The 15,657-nt window shown below is 40.0% G+C and overlaps 1 protein-coding gene across 1 annotated transcript in view; it reads left to right on the top strand.

Annotated features, from left to right (window-relative positions):
- Me1 (malic enzyme 1) overlaps positions 1-15,657 on the top strand; it is a 123,238-nt gene that overhangs the window by 76,008 nt on the left and 31,573 nt on the right. The window contains exons 7-8 of the mRNA XM_031343007.1: positions 8,647-8,756; positions 15,351-15,448. Of these exons, the coding sequence (XP_031198867.1) occupies positions 8,647-8,756; positions 15,351-15,448 (208 nt within the window). The remainder of the gene's footprint in view (positions 1-8,646; positions 8,757-15,350; positions 15,449-15,657) is intronic.

The following is a 15,657-nucleotide window of genomic DNA, read 5'->3' as shown; positions in this document are numbered from 1 at the left end:
AAAAAGAAACCAAAAGAGAAAGAGAAAGACAGACAGACAGACAGACAGACAGACATTGATGGAAACTGCTGTGAAAGATCAAGTGTGGGTTGACTTCAGCTAGCATTGAACATTTGGAGGAGAAAACTGGCCAGGGAGGGCCTTAAACAGTGATATATGTATGTGGCAGATTTCAGACAGCACAGTAGGGATTTCTTGACCAAAGAGAGTTTCCTTAGATGAGTCCCATGCTGAGTAGGAATGACTGCTGGCTCCATTCCCAGTGCTGGGCCTAGCAACTGTCTGAAGGTTCCTCAGGAAGGTGGCTGGGCTGGGATGCGGCCATGGATCTTACATGCATTGTGACATGAGAAATGTAGGCAGGAGGATCAATGCAGGGTCCTTCTAGCTATGTAATGAGTTTGTGATCAGCCTAAGACACATGACACCACATCTCAGAAACAAAACAAATACAGGAAAATGCCTTACAGCGGGAGATAAGGGTCTAATATACTCCGTGGTAAGCTCTTGGTGATGAAGGGTATTTTGAGGCTGCCCAGCATCTTAGTGCCAGTCACAGATACCAGATGCCAATTATATCCTGCAGATTTCCAGAAAAGCAGACGCAGTCAACACAGATGCTGAGGATGCAAAAGCCAATTTGACACAGTGCTTTTAGGAGGACACATCCATGAATCACTGTAGGAATACAGTGAGGTTACTAGCGCAGCACTTTGGTGCCGAGGGAAACTCATCCTTAAGAAGACATGAGCAGACATTTCACAGCAGTACTGTTTATAGAATGAAAGCTGGCAATAGTTTAAGTTAATATGAACAGGCGACTGGACTACAGAAGTTGTCGCGCATTGCGGTATGTAATATTATAACACAGAGCGAGGGCTTCATGCAGTCCCTTGGGTACATCTAAGACTCAGGATTAAGGAAAACACCACAGAAAGACATCTCAACTGCTCATCTTAAGTTATTATTAATAGCACCATAAAAATTGGATGTCATTCAATATCCATCTTCTCTGTGCAAATTACCCACATATAGAGAACTTAAAAGTGATGCTATACTGTTTGGGGATATAAAATAGCATTTCAAAAGAATGAGGCACATCTTTTTATCCTATTCTCTTTTTAAAAAATAGGTTTATTTTATTTACCTATGTATTATGGGTATTTTGAGTGCATGGATGTACCACACAAGCTCTGGGTGATAATAAGATTCAAGTGATAAATAACTCTTGGCCTTGCTTGTTCTAACATTTTCATCTCTAGATCAATGATAACATATTCCTCTAGATCATGAGCTTTATCTTCATCTGGCTGGTCTAGCACTGAAACAACTCTGAACTCATGTATTCTAACTGTGCATGACAGTTTATTTTGCTCCCATATATCATCTACTTCCTCTTCACCTACTATTGTCTGTTTTGTCTTCTGAACATTTCTCAGACCCATCTGTTTCTCTCTGTCTGTATTCTCATTTCCAGATGGAGAGTTAGGATCCAGCATCCACTTCCTGAGGAAACCCTCTGCGTCTACTCTTAACCATTCTTCAGTATGCCCATAACCTGCTTACAGTGCCGTAGTGTTGGTGCTAATTGATCACAGTATATTGATACTTCATTCACTCCCTTGGGGGTCAAGTATGAACATCTTTAACACAGATTAAAGGCACAGCATGGTCCAGTCCTATTTACCTTCTGTTCTTAATTATTGCTTTGTTTCCTTCCAGATTGTATGCTTTTAGTCATCGTTAACTTACTTCACTTTCTAGAATGTGCCATAGATTTAGTTAATTCTAGCATTAAACATGTTTTCTCTGCCTCCAGAATTTTCCTTTCTCTTAGAACTCTCCCCTGGCTCAGGCTTCAGCAGCCCTTTGAGAGCCTTTTTCATGCCCTTGTCCTACTCTGCACCTTTGTGCCCTGCATTTCTACAGAGGTGACACTCACATATGTCACATTGAAATTATCTGTCACTATGTGCTCTAAGTGGGGAAAAGGAGCATGCAGTAGCTGCTTAGAGGACACTTGACAGTTAAGGAAAAGAAGAAAGGCAAGGTTTCATTGGGGGAATAACAGGAAATAGGTAAGTTCTTACTATAAAAAGGGCCCACTTTTAAGAAAGTTGATTAAGATTTAGTGTAACATGTTCTCAGTGAGGAAGGAAAACATTTCATTGTATTCGGCTACTGAATCCTTAAGAGGAGATACACTGAATGATTGAGAGTAGATGCAGGAAGAACACAGTGGATACTTACAATGTAATCTTTATATTGCCCTGCACACACGGAAGCATCAAGAAGTAACAGTATAATATTGTTGAAGGAATGGTAAGATAGTGGCAGGACTATCTACCTGTGATAATTCAGAGAGCTGCAACTAGAGGCATTTCCTGATGGGTGTGTAAGAAGTGAACAGGACTCTGTTCTCACATACTAGGGTGCATGGAATGCAAAGGGTGCACAGCCTGACAGAACGCAGATCACCCATGCTAGCATTCAAGACTACTCATAATCTGAAACTGAACTTTATTACATTTTATTTACTTACTTTTTCTGTGTTGGGAAGGGTGTACTTATGGCACAGTATATATATGCAGGTCAAGGATAACTTGCAACTATGGGTCCTTTTCCTGCCAGGTTCTGGGATTGAATTCAGGTCATCAGGCTTGGTGGCAAGTGCCTTTCGTTGCTGAGCCATGCCTCGAGACCTGTTGAAATCTGAAATCTAACAAGCACCGTTCATCTTCTGAACTTCTTCAAAGTGATATTATTAGCATCCCCTAGTACAGACTCTGCCCCCCCCTCAATTTAGTCTTTGTTCACTGCTAACTTGAGTCTTCCCCAGCGCCACACTTAAGTCTCCTTTGCTCAATGGCTATTTTCCTTAAAGCTTTTACTGGACTCTCTGTGGTATTGATTTTGACTGAATTTGGATTTTTATGGTGCTGTGGCTTAAACCCAGTACCTGTGCATGTTACCCAAGGAAGTATTTAGCTTCTCTACACTGAGCTATAATTCTCAACCCCATTGCTTTTAATCTAAACCTCTTTTAAGGTTTGTTTTGCTCATATGCTTTGTCTATCTAATAAGTCTATTTCCAAGTCAACATTTTAAGGCCAAAATGTATATTTCTGTTTGCTGCTAAATTTGTAAAGTATCTTTTTCAATATGTTATCAAACTGAGTCATTTGGAATATACCCCCCCCAAGAAATTAATCCAATCTGAAGTACTGTAGCTCTTAGACACTGTGTAGTGCCGTACACATAGCACATCCTACAGCATGATTTTGCCTTGTCTTTCAGAAGGAGCATGCATGATCAAGTCAGTTACATGAACCCTCAGTGTTTTAAGATCAAAGAAAGACTACTGTTTTCATCAATATTTGTCCATATATGCCTAGTTGTGAGGTGCCTGGTATGTTGAATGCATACAAGTGCCATCTTGCTGGTTTCATGATAAAGTTTTGGACGTAGCTCAGTGTCAGAGTGCTTGCCTAGCACATGAGTTCCCGTGGCCTGCTGGGAGCCCGTATCTTACCCACTGAGCAGTATGTGCTCACTAACTGCTTGGTCTTCAGTAGAAAGGAACTCTAGTTTCTTCATCTGTAAAATGTAATGACAGTGCCTTCCTAGCTGAATTGCTGAGAGAATTAAATTAGATAATCCCTCTGAAATGTGGACCATACCATCTGGTGCTTAGTCAGTGCTGGCCACAGCGATTAGTCACTGAAGTAAGGTGGTTTCCAGACTTAACACACCACAGAGAACACAAGCTCCAGGATTTTTACATGCCAGTTTGGGGGTATTTTTGTTAGCTTTTCAAATACCTGCTATTTTATGCCAAATTTTTGTTCTAAAATAGTAGATTCTTTTCACAGTTATGAAGAGGTAAACTGGCTAATTCCTAAGCATTCTATTGCGTCTGATTTCTTAGAAACTAGCAGCTTGAAGCTAGAACAACGTATCCCTTCCAAGACTTTCTGTTTATTACATGGTGTAAGATACACATATTGCAAGATGAATTTCGAAAGCCTCTTTTTAAATCCCAAGGAGTGATCGGAGCTAACTACCAGGTAGGAAATGTCACAGAGTTAAAATGAGTGTGTGGCATCTTCCTGAGGATGAGTCTAAAACAGGCGTATGAAAATGATAAGGTGCCCGTGTATCCATTTACTACCTAGGGCTCTTCCCAGACTGCACTGTGGAAAGCCTGTAGATTTATGCTTCACTACACCATGTCCTGAACACGAAGGCAAACCACACTGGAGGGACTCCATTTCAACCACAGAGAAACTGTAACAAGCCCCAAACCACCAGACTGAGTAAGTAGTAGATCCCGGAACACAGTCGAGAAGGCTCTGATGCCTCCTCACAGACCACAGACTGCTTCTTCTGAACATAATAACAGAGCATCTGCCGCTGTTATTCCCCCAGAGTATGACACACCAGGAGGAAGCTATATGAGGGCATTGTCCAATGACATGCAGTTTTTGGTTTCTGAAGGCTCCTTAGAAACAAGAAAGTTGGAAAGTAGCCATCACAACCATCGGGTAGTTGCTGCCCGGATATCTGTGTTTGGGACATTTAGTTGCTACCACAAAGTTTACTTCTCTGCTGACATTTTCAAAAGTGACAATTTGTAATTATGGAAATGCTTCTTTTCAGTTCTTTATGACATTTTTGTAAGTTTATGGAAAGCTTCCTTGGAATATGAAAAATGGTACCATCAGTATGTAAGCACAGTTGTATTGTTCATGATTTTTCTCCACTCTCCCAGTTTCCTTTCAGCCCTTTCCTTCTCTCTGTCCTCCATAGATGCTACAGCACCAAACAGCTGCTGCTCTAAAATCTGCTTTTGAAGATCTAATCAGTCAGCTTCACTCTGTCAGGCTGAAAGTACTATGTCATCTGACAAAATTCGCTTGTATTTATATGTATTTCACTGCTTATTAAGTGGTAAAGAGCTTTTATTATTTGGATTATTTTCTCTGTGAAGCACAACCTTCGAAGCTCCTTTAGTAGCTACATCTAAACTGTCTTGTTCTAGCCTCATTCCTGAAGAGGAGTTTTCAAACAGCACTGTATAGGATAGCAGGTATCTTCTCTTAGTCTTTGAGGACATCATCTCACATTTAATAGATTCTTTTGCTACCATTAAATATTTTTGAAACTCTTGAATATAGAGTACATATTGTTAGTCATTGCACTAAACATACTTATTATTTCAGACAACACACATAAGAAACCTGAGAGATGTGGACAACATTCTCATTTCTTGAAGGGAAACCAGGGGCACAGAAAAGTTGAAGATACATAGTATCTTCATCTGCATAGATGCCAAGATTTCAGAGTGGGAGGCCTGACTCCATAGCCTGTGGCCCAGAGCCTTATGGCAACCAAAGTATACAAAGAACAAAGGTGGAACCAGTCATATTCAGTATTAAAGTTATTTGAGAGCAGTATTGGTGAAAGCAAGGATACATTTTTTAATGGAGACACATAATAGCAGACTAATCACTATTATCCAGTTGTCATGGTTACGCCTTATCCTGTGTGTCTCTTCATAGCTATAAGATGAAAATCAAGGTGGTAGTCCGTAGTATTGTTGTGAAAAGTTATCGTATGCCTATGTCTTACGAAATGGCAAAACACATTTACTGTTATTAGCAGTAGTATAGCAAGATAGAAAAACAAGAGCTGACTCTTCTCTGTGTCACATGGTGTATGATGATGGAGTACTAAATAAATGGTGCTAATATAGCTGGGCAAATAATGTAGAAAATAGATACTTTCATCATTAAAACTATATGATTCCATGATGCTGTTAGAAGAAAGTTTGGATTATAAATTAATGCACATGCAAAGGCTATCATAGGCATATTATCCAAATATCAGTCCATATGTAAAAACTTTAAGTAATCTTATTAAAACCCTGAAATTTCTGTGGTAAAGTCAACAGAAACACTATTCTAGTTTCGTTTCTGTTGCTGTGACAAAACAAAACAAAACAAAAAAACTCTTTACCAAAATCAGCTTGGGAGAGGAAAGGGTTTATTTGACTCACAGTTCCAGGTCACAGTCCGTTATTGAGAGAAGTCAAAGCAGGAATTCAAGACAGGCCTACTTGCTATTCCACACAGCATTATCTCTGACCAAGGAACTTATTTCACATCCAGAGAAGTATAAAAGGAACCATTGAGGATGCTGGCTGCTGGCTCACAGGGCAGCTTATACCAAGCTAGCCTTTGTATACAGTTCATACCAACTACCTAGAGCTTCTGCTGCCCACAGTGAGCTGGACTGTCCTGCATCACTTAACAGTCAAGACGGTCTCCCACAGACATGCTCACAGGCCACTAACCCAAGCAGTTCCTCAACTGAGAGTCTTCTCTCAAATGGTCTTAGACTGTGTCAGGTTGACAATTAAAGCTGTCCAGGACAAGCACCATCTAAGGGATCAGTGGCACAGTATAGAAGATTAGGAAAGCCACTTGCAGAGTCTATGATAGAAGGTACTCCTTAAAATATAAAGACCTATTATTAAGATAATAAATGAAAAGACCACCACCACAAAAATGAATCAAAGAACATACTGTTTTCCAAAAAGAATTCAAAATGATTAGGATATAGAAAGATCCAAAGAAACAGAAAACAATATCAAGTTTCATTAGTAATTGAAAATGAGACAAAACCTTCTGATCTCCTACCACAGCAGCCATTGAAGAGCAGCAGCCAGATCTTTGTGACGTCCCTTGGGCAGGGTCTTCACAAGGCTATAGATGACCAAGACTCTGTCCAGGTGAAGTATAGCCACTGTAGCGGTCAGCTCACCAAGCACATCAGATTAGTGTGAGCTTTTGAGTTTATCTGTATAAGGATGAAGAAGTACATCCTCCCAGGAGGAATCAAGAGGAGCCCATTGGTATCCTGCCTGCTGTTAATCAGTCTTAGAAAGTGCTGAGTCCTTCCCTTCTGTATATAGCAAAAGCCCTATAGAGGAAGGGAGGGAGGAAAAGTTGGTTCAATCTCAATTTCACCTACGAAATGTTATTGTAATTTTAAGTGGTAGATTATTAAGAACAAATACATGATAATCATATATGAGTAAATATAATGCAATAATGGACTTAGAGAGATCTTTGTTAGTCATGGTGGTAGAAAGGTGAAGCTGGAGAGAGCTATGACAGACTTCATCTCCATTGTGATGTTGGGGAGTGGGGTCTATAGCTGTCCTCATGGCTGAAAGAAGTAGAATCGAGGATAGAGTTTAGTACTCTGTAGTAACAACTTTGACACTGTGAGGATGAAAGAAGTTGTAGCTTTGGTTTTGTTCCCATGTGAGGAGGTTTTAAAATCACTGAGTTCTAAGAATTCTTGCAGACAGGAGTGAGCCACTGAGGAGGCATTAAAGCTACTATATAGAGACATAAATCTGATGGAGTAAGTTCCAGAGAGACTAGACTAAGGAAGGGAAGCTATTTTTCTCTTTAATGAGGTGAAAAGCCTGCTGAGGGATTGAACACTTGTAGACAAGGCAAGCATCAAGTTGTTGAAGCTGTTTTATCTGGATGCTTGTATAAAACTCAACCCCAATATGAAACTCTGAAGAAGAGGGGCCTTTTGAGGGTGAGCCATCATGATTGGGATTAGTGCCCATATGAAAGAGGCTGAAGGGAAAGCATGACCTTGCTGCCTCTGGCATGCAAGCGCACAGCAAAGAGATGCTGCCTGTTGGGAGATGGTTCTTCCCAGACAGTATCCACAGCCACCTTGCCCTTGAACCCAAGCCTCCAGAACTGAGCTGTAGACTGCTCTGTTTCTATGTGTCCTTGGGTAAGACATTCTTCTTTAACAGTATAGCATGACTAAGAATAAGACTTTTAGGCTCGTGTTAATGTCCACACAAACATGGAAATACATAGGAAATCTGTGATGCTGGCCAGGCCTTATAGCTGCATTTATCTGCTGTCTTGGTAGAGTATGGGAGCATTTAGAGTCAGAAACAGCAAATGGATCAGGGAGTCCAGAGAGTTATCCCATAAATATTTAGAGGACTCCTTTGTCCTGCATAGATGGAGTAGACCAGCTGAGTTAGAGGTCAAAAGGATCAAGCCTCACACACTGTACTACCCCATTAGTGAGCTTGACATTTTCCCAACGGGGTTTTTTCTTTCTACCTTTCATTTGTTTTGCTTCTATTTTGCCTTGATTTATAAACCTTGCATCTCAGCTTTCAAAGTAATAGACAATTAAAGCTTCATTAGTGTGTCAGCTGGCTTCTAAGAGTAGCTAGAAGCACTGTTTTCTGAATAACTGTAATCCTTTGTTTATACATAGCCTCTATATTACATTGTGCATACCTTTCATTTAACTCAGAAGATTTTGTTTCTACTGAGTTTTAAATTCCTTGAGGATATGGATCATATTTTGGTCTGAGTTTTTGTCATTTGGCATTATTCCATAGTATCAACCCAGTCCCTTTTTTGTGGTAAGCATGCTGTCAGCCCTTGCTGATAATGTGTTAAACATTTATGCTAAGCATCTAGACAGGACTGTAAAAAGAAATTGGTGTGTCTTTTCTATGAGCTAGTTGTAAATGTCTACTTAAAATGTTATTTCATTATGTCTAAAATGCATGTTTTTACCTCATAGATATGGCATGAATTGTCTTATTCAGTTTGAAGATTTTGCCAATCTGAATGCATTTCGTCTCCTGAACAAGTATCGAAACAAGTATTGCACATTTAACGATGACATTCAAGGTAATCACATTGTACTGTGTGTGGGTCAAGAATAACATGATACTCTCCCACCAGACAAGAGAGAAATGCAATGACCTATGTAAGCAAAGGCAGGAAGGGGCACAGGGAAGATGTCTAGAAAAATCATGCCACACAGTGACACGTAGGACACGCAGAAGCTTGACATGCAGCTCTAGGTTGTTTGAAGACCCCCTTCATACCCCTTCGTATACATCAGAGAAGGAGGAGAAAAGTTAAAGCCTGAATGTTCACCCCGGGTGACTATTATAAAGCATACTGTAATATGAATAAGCCGAAGCGCTGAGGATGTAGGTGATTCAAACATTATCACTGTGATCCTGAGGGTAAGGGTGTGGGGCGAAGCATCATGAGAGGGAGGGAAGCATGGAGCTGAGAAGGTTGCATGTTAGGGATGACAGCCTGTAGACAGTACACCCTCTTTCAAATCAGAAACTTACAGATTTTCCCAACTTTGGGACTCCAGTAACTTTCAAAACTAATTTTTTGTTTTAAAAGTATTATAATCTCTGGAAAGCTGTAGTATAGATAGTGAGAAAATTTATGCTTTAAATACCACCTGTATTAAACAAATAATGTCTCCCATTAGGTATAAATTCTGTTAGTAATAAAATAATGAATAAAAGCTAAAATAAATAGCAACATTTTATTTTTTTTTAGAATTTTATAAAATTATATACCTATGCATGTTTATGCACATAGAAAGCATCATATATAGACACTTAACAAACATATGAAAGATATCTGAAATTAGTTCACAGTTTTTTATTCAAGTCCTATAGATATTAGTTTTCTATTAAAAAACAGGATTTAATTTGGATGATTTTACCCATAATTCTGGTTCCCTCTCACATTTGAGAAAGCATCATAGAATGTACAGGATTATGCATGAGCTCCTAGAAATCTGATAAAATCTCTAGCTATTATGACCTAATAAAGAAGGAAATCCATGAAAACAAACTGCTTGTTGTTTAAGGACGTAAATGCATCTACGCCTTGGCCATAGTCTCTAAACCTCACTCCAGTGAGTGCTGTAGCTCTGGCTTTTGAGTCAGGGTCTCACTGTGTCCTGTTGGCTGAGATCACATGAGCCCCAGGCTGGCATATGAATAGTCTGCTGCATTCTAGTTGATATTTCAGGCACATACTTTGGCTGTAGACCTTTGTGTAAGCTGCTTGTGGTTTTCTCTGCAAGCTCTGATTTTCCATCCCGCTCTGTTCTCCCTCATTCAGCATAGGCCTTATATGAAAGCCTTATAAGGCAACCTATTTCATTAGGTCATATTTTACCATTAGATAAAGGACAGATGTAGGGAGGGAGTTACTTAGTTCTAGCAACCTGAGACCCAGATGGCTTCCGTCTCATTGCTGTGAATGTTTTTCCGGTTGTCTTAATGCCTGCAGCACACAGTCCTGCCGCTCATGCTGGTCTGAACTCTGTGCTGTGGCCCTGGCACTGACCTCCTGATCTCTTCCCACTGTCTTGGCTGTTCCCCTCTTCTCTCTGACTGGCACATGACAGAACTTTAGGTCTTTTCTTCTTGCTTTAGTACCTATCCTTTTAAGTCATATTCCATACTGTGACATTCAGCTTTCAGGTTTCTTTCTGCATTTGAGATTTCTTTGAACTCCAGGACACCATGTTCATCTGTTTATTAACAGCTCTTCTTAGATATCTCAATGTTACCTCATTCTGAAACCATTTTCAAAGCAAACCCATCCTCCCCAGCCCGACTGTCTCCCTGTGCTCCCTTCTCTGTGACCTTCAGCCAAGTGCTTCCCGCCACTAAGTAACCCTGATGTCATATCATAAAACTTGGTGTCTTCCATTGGTTTAGTTATGTGTTGCTGGTGTTTTGTAAGAAGCCTATCCTTGTGCATTCTTGCTTCTTTATGGTGCATAGTTCCTGGATAGTCACTTTACAGACAGCTACGGATTTCTTGGAATCAGTATTTAGGGAATTTTAGAAGGAAATCCAGAATTTTCAGGTATTAAAGTGTCCATGTGAGCTATAGAAATGAAGTCTGGTTTTAATATGTGGCAGTTCTGACTCTAGGGAACCCTGTATAATGACAGAGTGACTTTAATGCACAGCATGCAGGCTAATATCATAAGTCCCCCATCAGTTCATTTTGAGGTGGTTTCAATAGCAGCTTCCAGTGACCTGTGGAATAAGCCAATTCCTTTCAAGGGCCGGAAGTATATAAGCAGTGAACACTTGTCTAGAACATACAATGCCCAGAATTTATCCCCAGCGTTTCAAAAATAACATAACAACAAACCTACATCTTCTTCCCCTACAGTATTTTTTTAACTTTTACATTTTTGTGGTAATCACAAAAATATGTATAAGAATGTTAAGATCAGTGTTATATGATTGAGAATCATTTTTCAGAATGAACGAAAACCAGATTTAAGTTTGAGAAGGCTAAACCACCAAACCAGGAATTTGAGTTATAGTTCCTGTCTATCAGGACCATTAAGATTAAGGCCTGGATACAGCCGAAGTGAAGCCTACAAATCAAGTTGAGGTCCAGAGAAGTGTGTGGGGTGTGCTGAAGATGCTGGAGCATGAGCCAGGCTTGCCAACGTGGAGTAAAATTGCTTGGTTTCCACTCTTGCTGCCTGTACACATAATGCTTACCTATCTCCTCACAGGAATTTCAAAACAATACTACCCTCAGAAGGGAAAATACAGGTTTGAGAAAAATGTGTCTAGTCCCTTAGAGAAAGCCTATGGGAAGTCCTCGAGTTTTGACTAGAAATGAGTGAACCACCCTGAGCATCTCTTCACTTCAGAGTTGTGTTCCTGTGTCAGGGTTTCCCCATGTGTCTGTCTTGTCTTTTTGAACCCTATGCTCTCCCCATTATGCCCATGGCTGCTGTCAATGAAAACAATGATGTAACTATTTCAGCCTGCGATGTATATAAGTGCTTGCATCCTGTCCTTAAAGGGACTGTCTCTTCTTCCTTCTTTTGAAACAGATGTGTTATTTAATGATACTATTTATGAAAAGTATTTGACGAAAGAGTAATGTAGCTAACTCTGCCAGTAATATAAAATAATCTTAAGTGACATTGGCTTGCTTTAATGTCATTTTACCCTTTAGACCATCTCCTCGGTGGGCGGGGGAGTTCCTGTTCTTTAGCCTTTCTCTTACCCTGCGGAGGTTCTGGTCTGCTATGTCTGCTGCCAGTTGCTTTTCATAGTATTCTTTGTGTTAGAAAGAAGCTTGCACATGTGTGCTCCTCCATATCAAGTAAATAAATTTCACTTCAGTCTTTTTTCAGTGTAGCATTCCTCCCTGTCTCCCACTATGCCTGATGCTTCTGGTCCATATCTCTGCTTGCTTGCTTGCTTGTTTTGAAATCTGTTCTTCCTGTTGCTTTCGTGCAGTGTGTAGAGGAAACTACACTAGTTGTGTGCACTTTATCCTACTTTCCCTAGGGAGCCATCCCTGCCTTGTGTCTTGCACATGCTTTAGCTGGTCTGTGTCCCCCCACTTGGGGCTGTGGACATCTCAAACGCTCTGCACTGCTGCGAACAGGTGGTGCGTGCTCTAACCTTCAGTGAGTCCTGTGTAAATTCACCCACTTCCTCAGCACTTCTTGTGGCATCTGATCTTTTAATAGCACATGAGGATTTATTTCATTAAAAATTGATCTCAGTTATGTAAAGTCAGTTTTAGTTCTAACTTAACAACTACTAGATTTAACAAATTACTACACCAGCATATCAGTAGAGGTCCGATATTATTGCTGCTGTTTTGAGATTGGCTGGCCTTGATCTTTTGATCTTCTAGCCATAAACTGAGATTGTCATGCCCACAGTTGAGGTCATTCTTTGGCAAAAGATTAGAGAGATTTATAATCACAGCAGAAGCACAGCAAAACGCTTAACTTCTGTAGATGTCAAAGATACATTATGTTCAAATTCATACTGGGATTGAATAGCCCTTGTCCTCCACATTTGGTAGCAGAAGCATTTTGAATTTCATATTTTTCATGATTTTAGAATATGTATCTATATATTTATACATATGTACTATATCACACACACATACACATACACATTCACATACGAAATGAGACATTTTGAGACTGGGATCTAATGCTAAACACAAAGTTACTTTGTGTGCAGGGTGCATCTTATGCATGTAGGTCACAGATGATGTCACATGGCATGTCAGACTTTGCATTCTCGCTGCTACTCATCCTATAAGATCAGGTGCAGGATGTCTAGCATCATGTCAGGACTCAAAAGCCTCAGAGCTTGGAGGTGGTAGGGATGGCTCCACAATAATAACATTTATCATTCTTATGTAGGACCAGAGTTAAATTCATCTTCCAGCCTCTGCAGTCATCAGCACTTGGATGCACACATACTCAAATGCGCATTCATATAACTTAAAAAAGAGTTTTTAAAAATTTGAGTGTCTGACAAAATGAGAATTTTATTTTAGAGACATGCAACCTGTAGAACTTTCTAAAATCTTGCGATTCCATCTTTTCAGTATTGTTAACAGTGTTACGTCCTCTTTAGCACCTGAAGACCAAGGTTAGACCTCCCCTCTCTGTCTTGTTTCTTAAGTTTAATTTTCAGGTAACAATTTAAACAATTATGTAATTTATTTTGTAACACATTTTTATAAAAGTTTAATTTTCTGCAATTGCTTCTCTATAAAGAAATTTACAGTAGTACCAGCCTGTGTAGAAGAGCCATATTCACATTCAATTTTTTGGTAGTGCTAAACTATTTTTCCGATCTTATAAACTGATGTCATAAAGAGAAGAGTAGGCTTTCCATTATATCACTAGGCAATGATATAGAAAACACATATAATGACTAGCTATGAAGCGACTCATTCTGCCTAGTTTATGATAGTCATAAATTAGGTCTGCAGTAGAGCATTTTGAACTTTAGTAGAATGAGCTAGCATTGCCACACAGCAATGGCACATGTAATTAGACAATAGCAAAATCTCTGTGTCTGTCTCCAAGTTCCATGAAAAAAAAAAGAACAACAATACCAGAGCATAGTGATGCTGGTAATGTCCCCTAACTGACTCTTCAGCTATTTAAACCTGTGGCCCTGGGGCAGTCAGTAGACATCTCAGGAACATGTAATCTGAGAGTTGGAAGTGAGCTTACAGTTCCTTATATCTTAAGTTTGGACTCATTTTCATCAAAAGAGGCCAGGCCAGAGCTAGCCTGAGATGCTGCATGTGAGTGACTACTCACGGTAGCTGCACGTCTGCCTCCTCAGTTCCATCTGTAACGTTCCTCAGGACTGTAGCTGGGTGCACGGCACAGACATCATGGCATATTTCTTAGATAAGTTAGCCATATTTTGTGCAGAATTTCTTTTTTATGTGGTTTTGGGGATTTAACTCAGGCCTTATGTGTACTAGATAAACATTCAACACTGCGTCACATTGTCAGCTCTTTAGACTTTCTTTTTAAATTATGGACAACACTGTGGGTTTGTGTAAATACGACTTAGCACATTCGTTAACATTGCAGTGGTCTTATTTGAATCTATTCAGATTTGTGTTTTAACTGGAGTAAAAATATTTAGTTTGGCTAGACTTTGCTGCTCACCTGGGTGATATTGAAACAGTAGAGTGTTATCTTGGAGGTAAAATGTCTATATAGGTGGAAGGCATTGCAAGAAACTGCAGTTATATTTCAGGAATGAACCTTGAAGAGACTGAGCGGTCTAATCATGTTCAGAGCAAGAGCACTACTGCCTGGCCTGCAAACACGCTGAAGTCATGCGATTAGACGGGTGCCACTCCTGTACCTGTGGTGTGATAAGAACAACCTTCCCTACTTTATATGAATGCAGTTAGCAACTAGGGCTCTGCTAGGACTTAAAGGTAGAACAACAGTTAAAGGATACAGTAAGAACCAGATTTCAATTGCCATTAACGGCTAATTATTCAAATTTAAACATTAAATTCCAAATATGTCTGAACACTATTGCCTCCACGCCATCAGCATCAAGCATTTACTATCTGGCTCCTTTGTGTGGAGTTCAAAGCCTCAGGAATATTTAGCTAGAAAAATTCAACAGCACAAATTTCTCTTCTGTGTCATACAATAAGATCACTTTACAGATGAGCAAAACAGATGTACAAAATTATATCTCTGTCTAGTCAGCAGATGAACTGAAATCTACATCATAGCCAAACTCAGTCCAGTGTGGTTACATATGCCTGTAATCCCAGCATCTAGGAGGCTGAGGCAGAAGGATTGCAAATTTGAGAGTCCTGCCAGGACTACATGGGATGCTGCCTTAAAACTAAAATGAAAACCAAGCAGAACCCAAACTCATGTTACCCTTTCAAAATGAGTCCCAGGGTCTCCTTTTTGAAGAGTTTTCAAGGATTTAAGCCACTGTCCAAAAAGTACTGATGTCCCTTGCCATATGCTAGCATGGAGACAGTTAAACACAGGTTTTCTTTCTGTCCCTGTTACTCTTGTCATGTCATGATTTGAAGATGTGAATAAAGGCTTAGAATGTGGCAGGACCCGACTGAGGATTGCTCAAGGATATTTATCGCTTGTTTTAGGAACAGCGTCTGTCGCGGTTGCGGGTCTTCTTGCAGCTCTTCGAATAACCAAGAACAAGCTCTCTGATCAGACAGTGCTGTTCCAGGGAGCTGGAGAGGTATCTGCCCTGTGTACTGTTTACTGCATCTTCAATAATGTGCAGCTAGCTTTAGCCCAGCACTCACACCAGGTCTCAGGTGCTCTCACGGAGTTGTAGTACAGCTATAGACCGAAGAGTCTCTAAGTTTTAAGGCATCTTGCATCATTTTAGGAGACTCTAGAAATGTAAAAACATTTTCACAGTTTTAAGAGATTCTCAAATGTTAC

This window comes from Mastomys coucha, unplaced genomic scaffold, assembly GCF_008632895.1.
Source record: "Mastomys coucha isolate ucsf_1 unplaced genomic scaffold, UCSF_Mcou_1 pScaffold23, whole genome shotgun sequence".
In the NCBI taxonomy this organism is placed as follows: Eukaryota; Metazoa; Chordata; class Mammalia; order Rodentia; family Muridae; genus Mastomys; species Mastomys coucha.
This window is presented reverse-complemented; position numbering and strand designations above follow the sequence as displayed.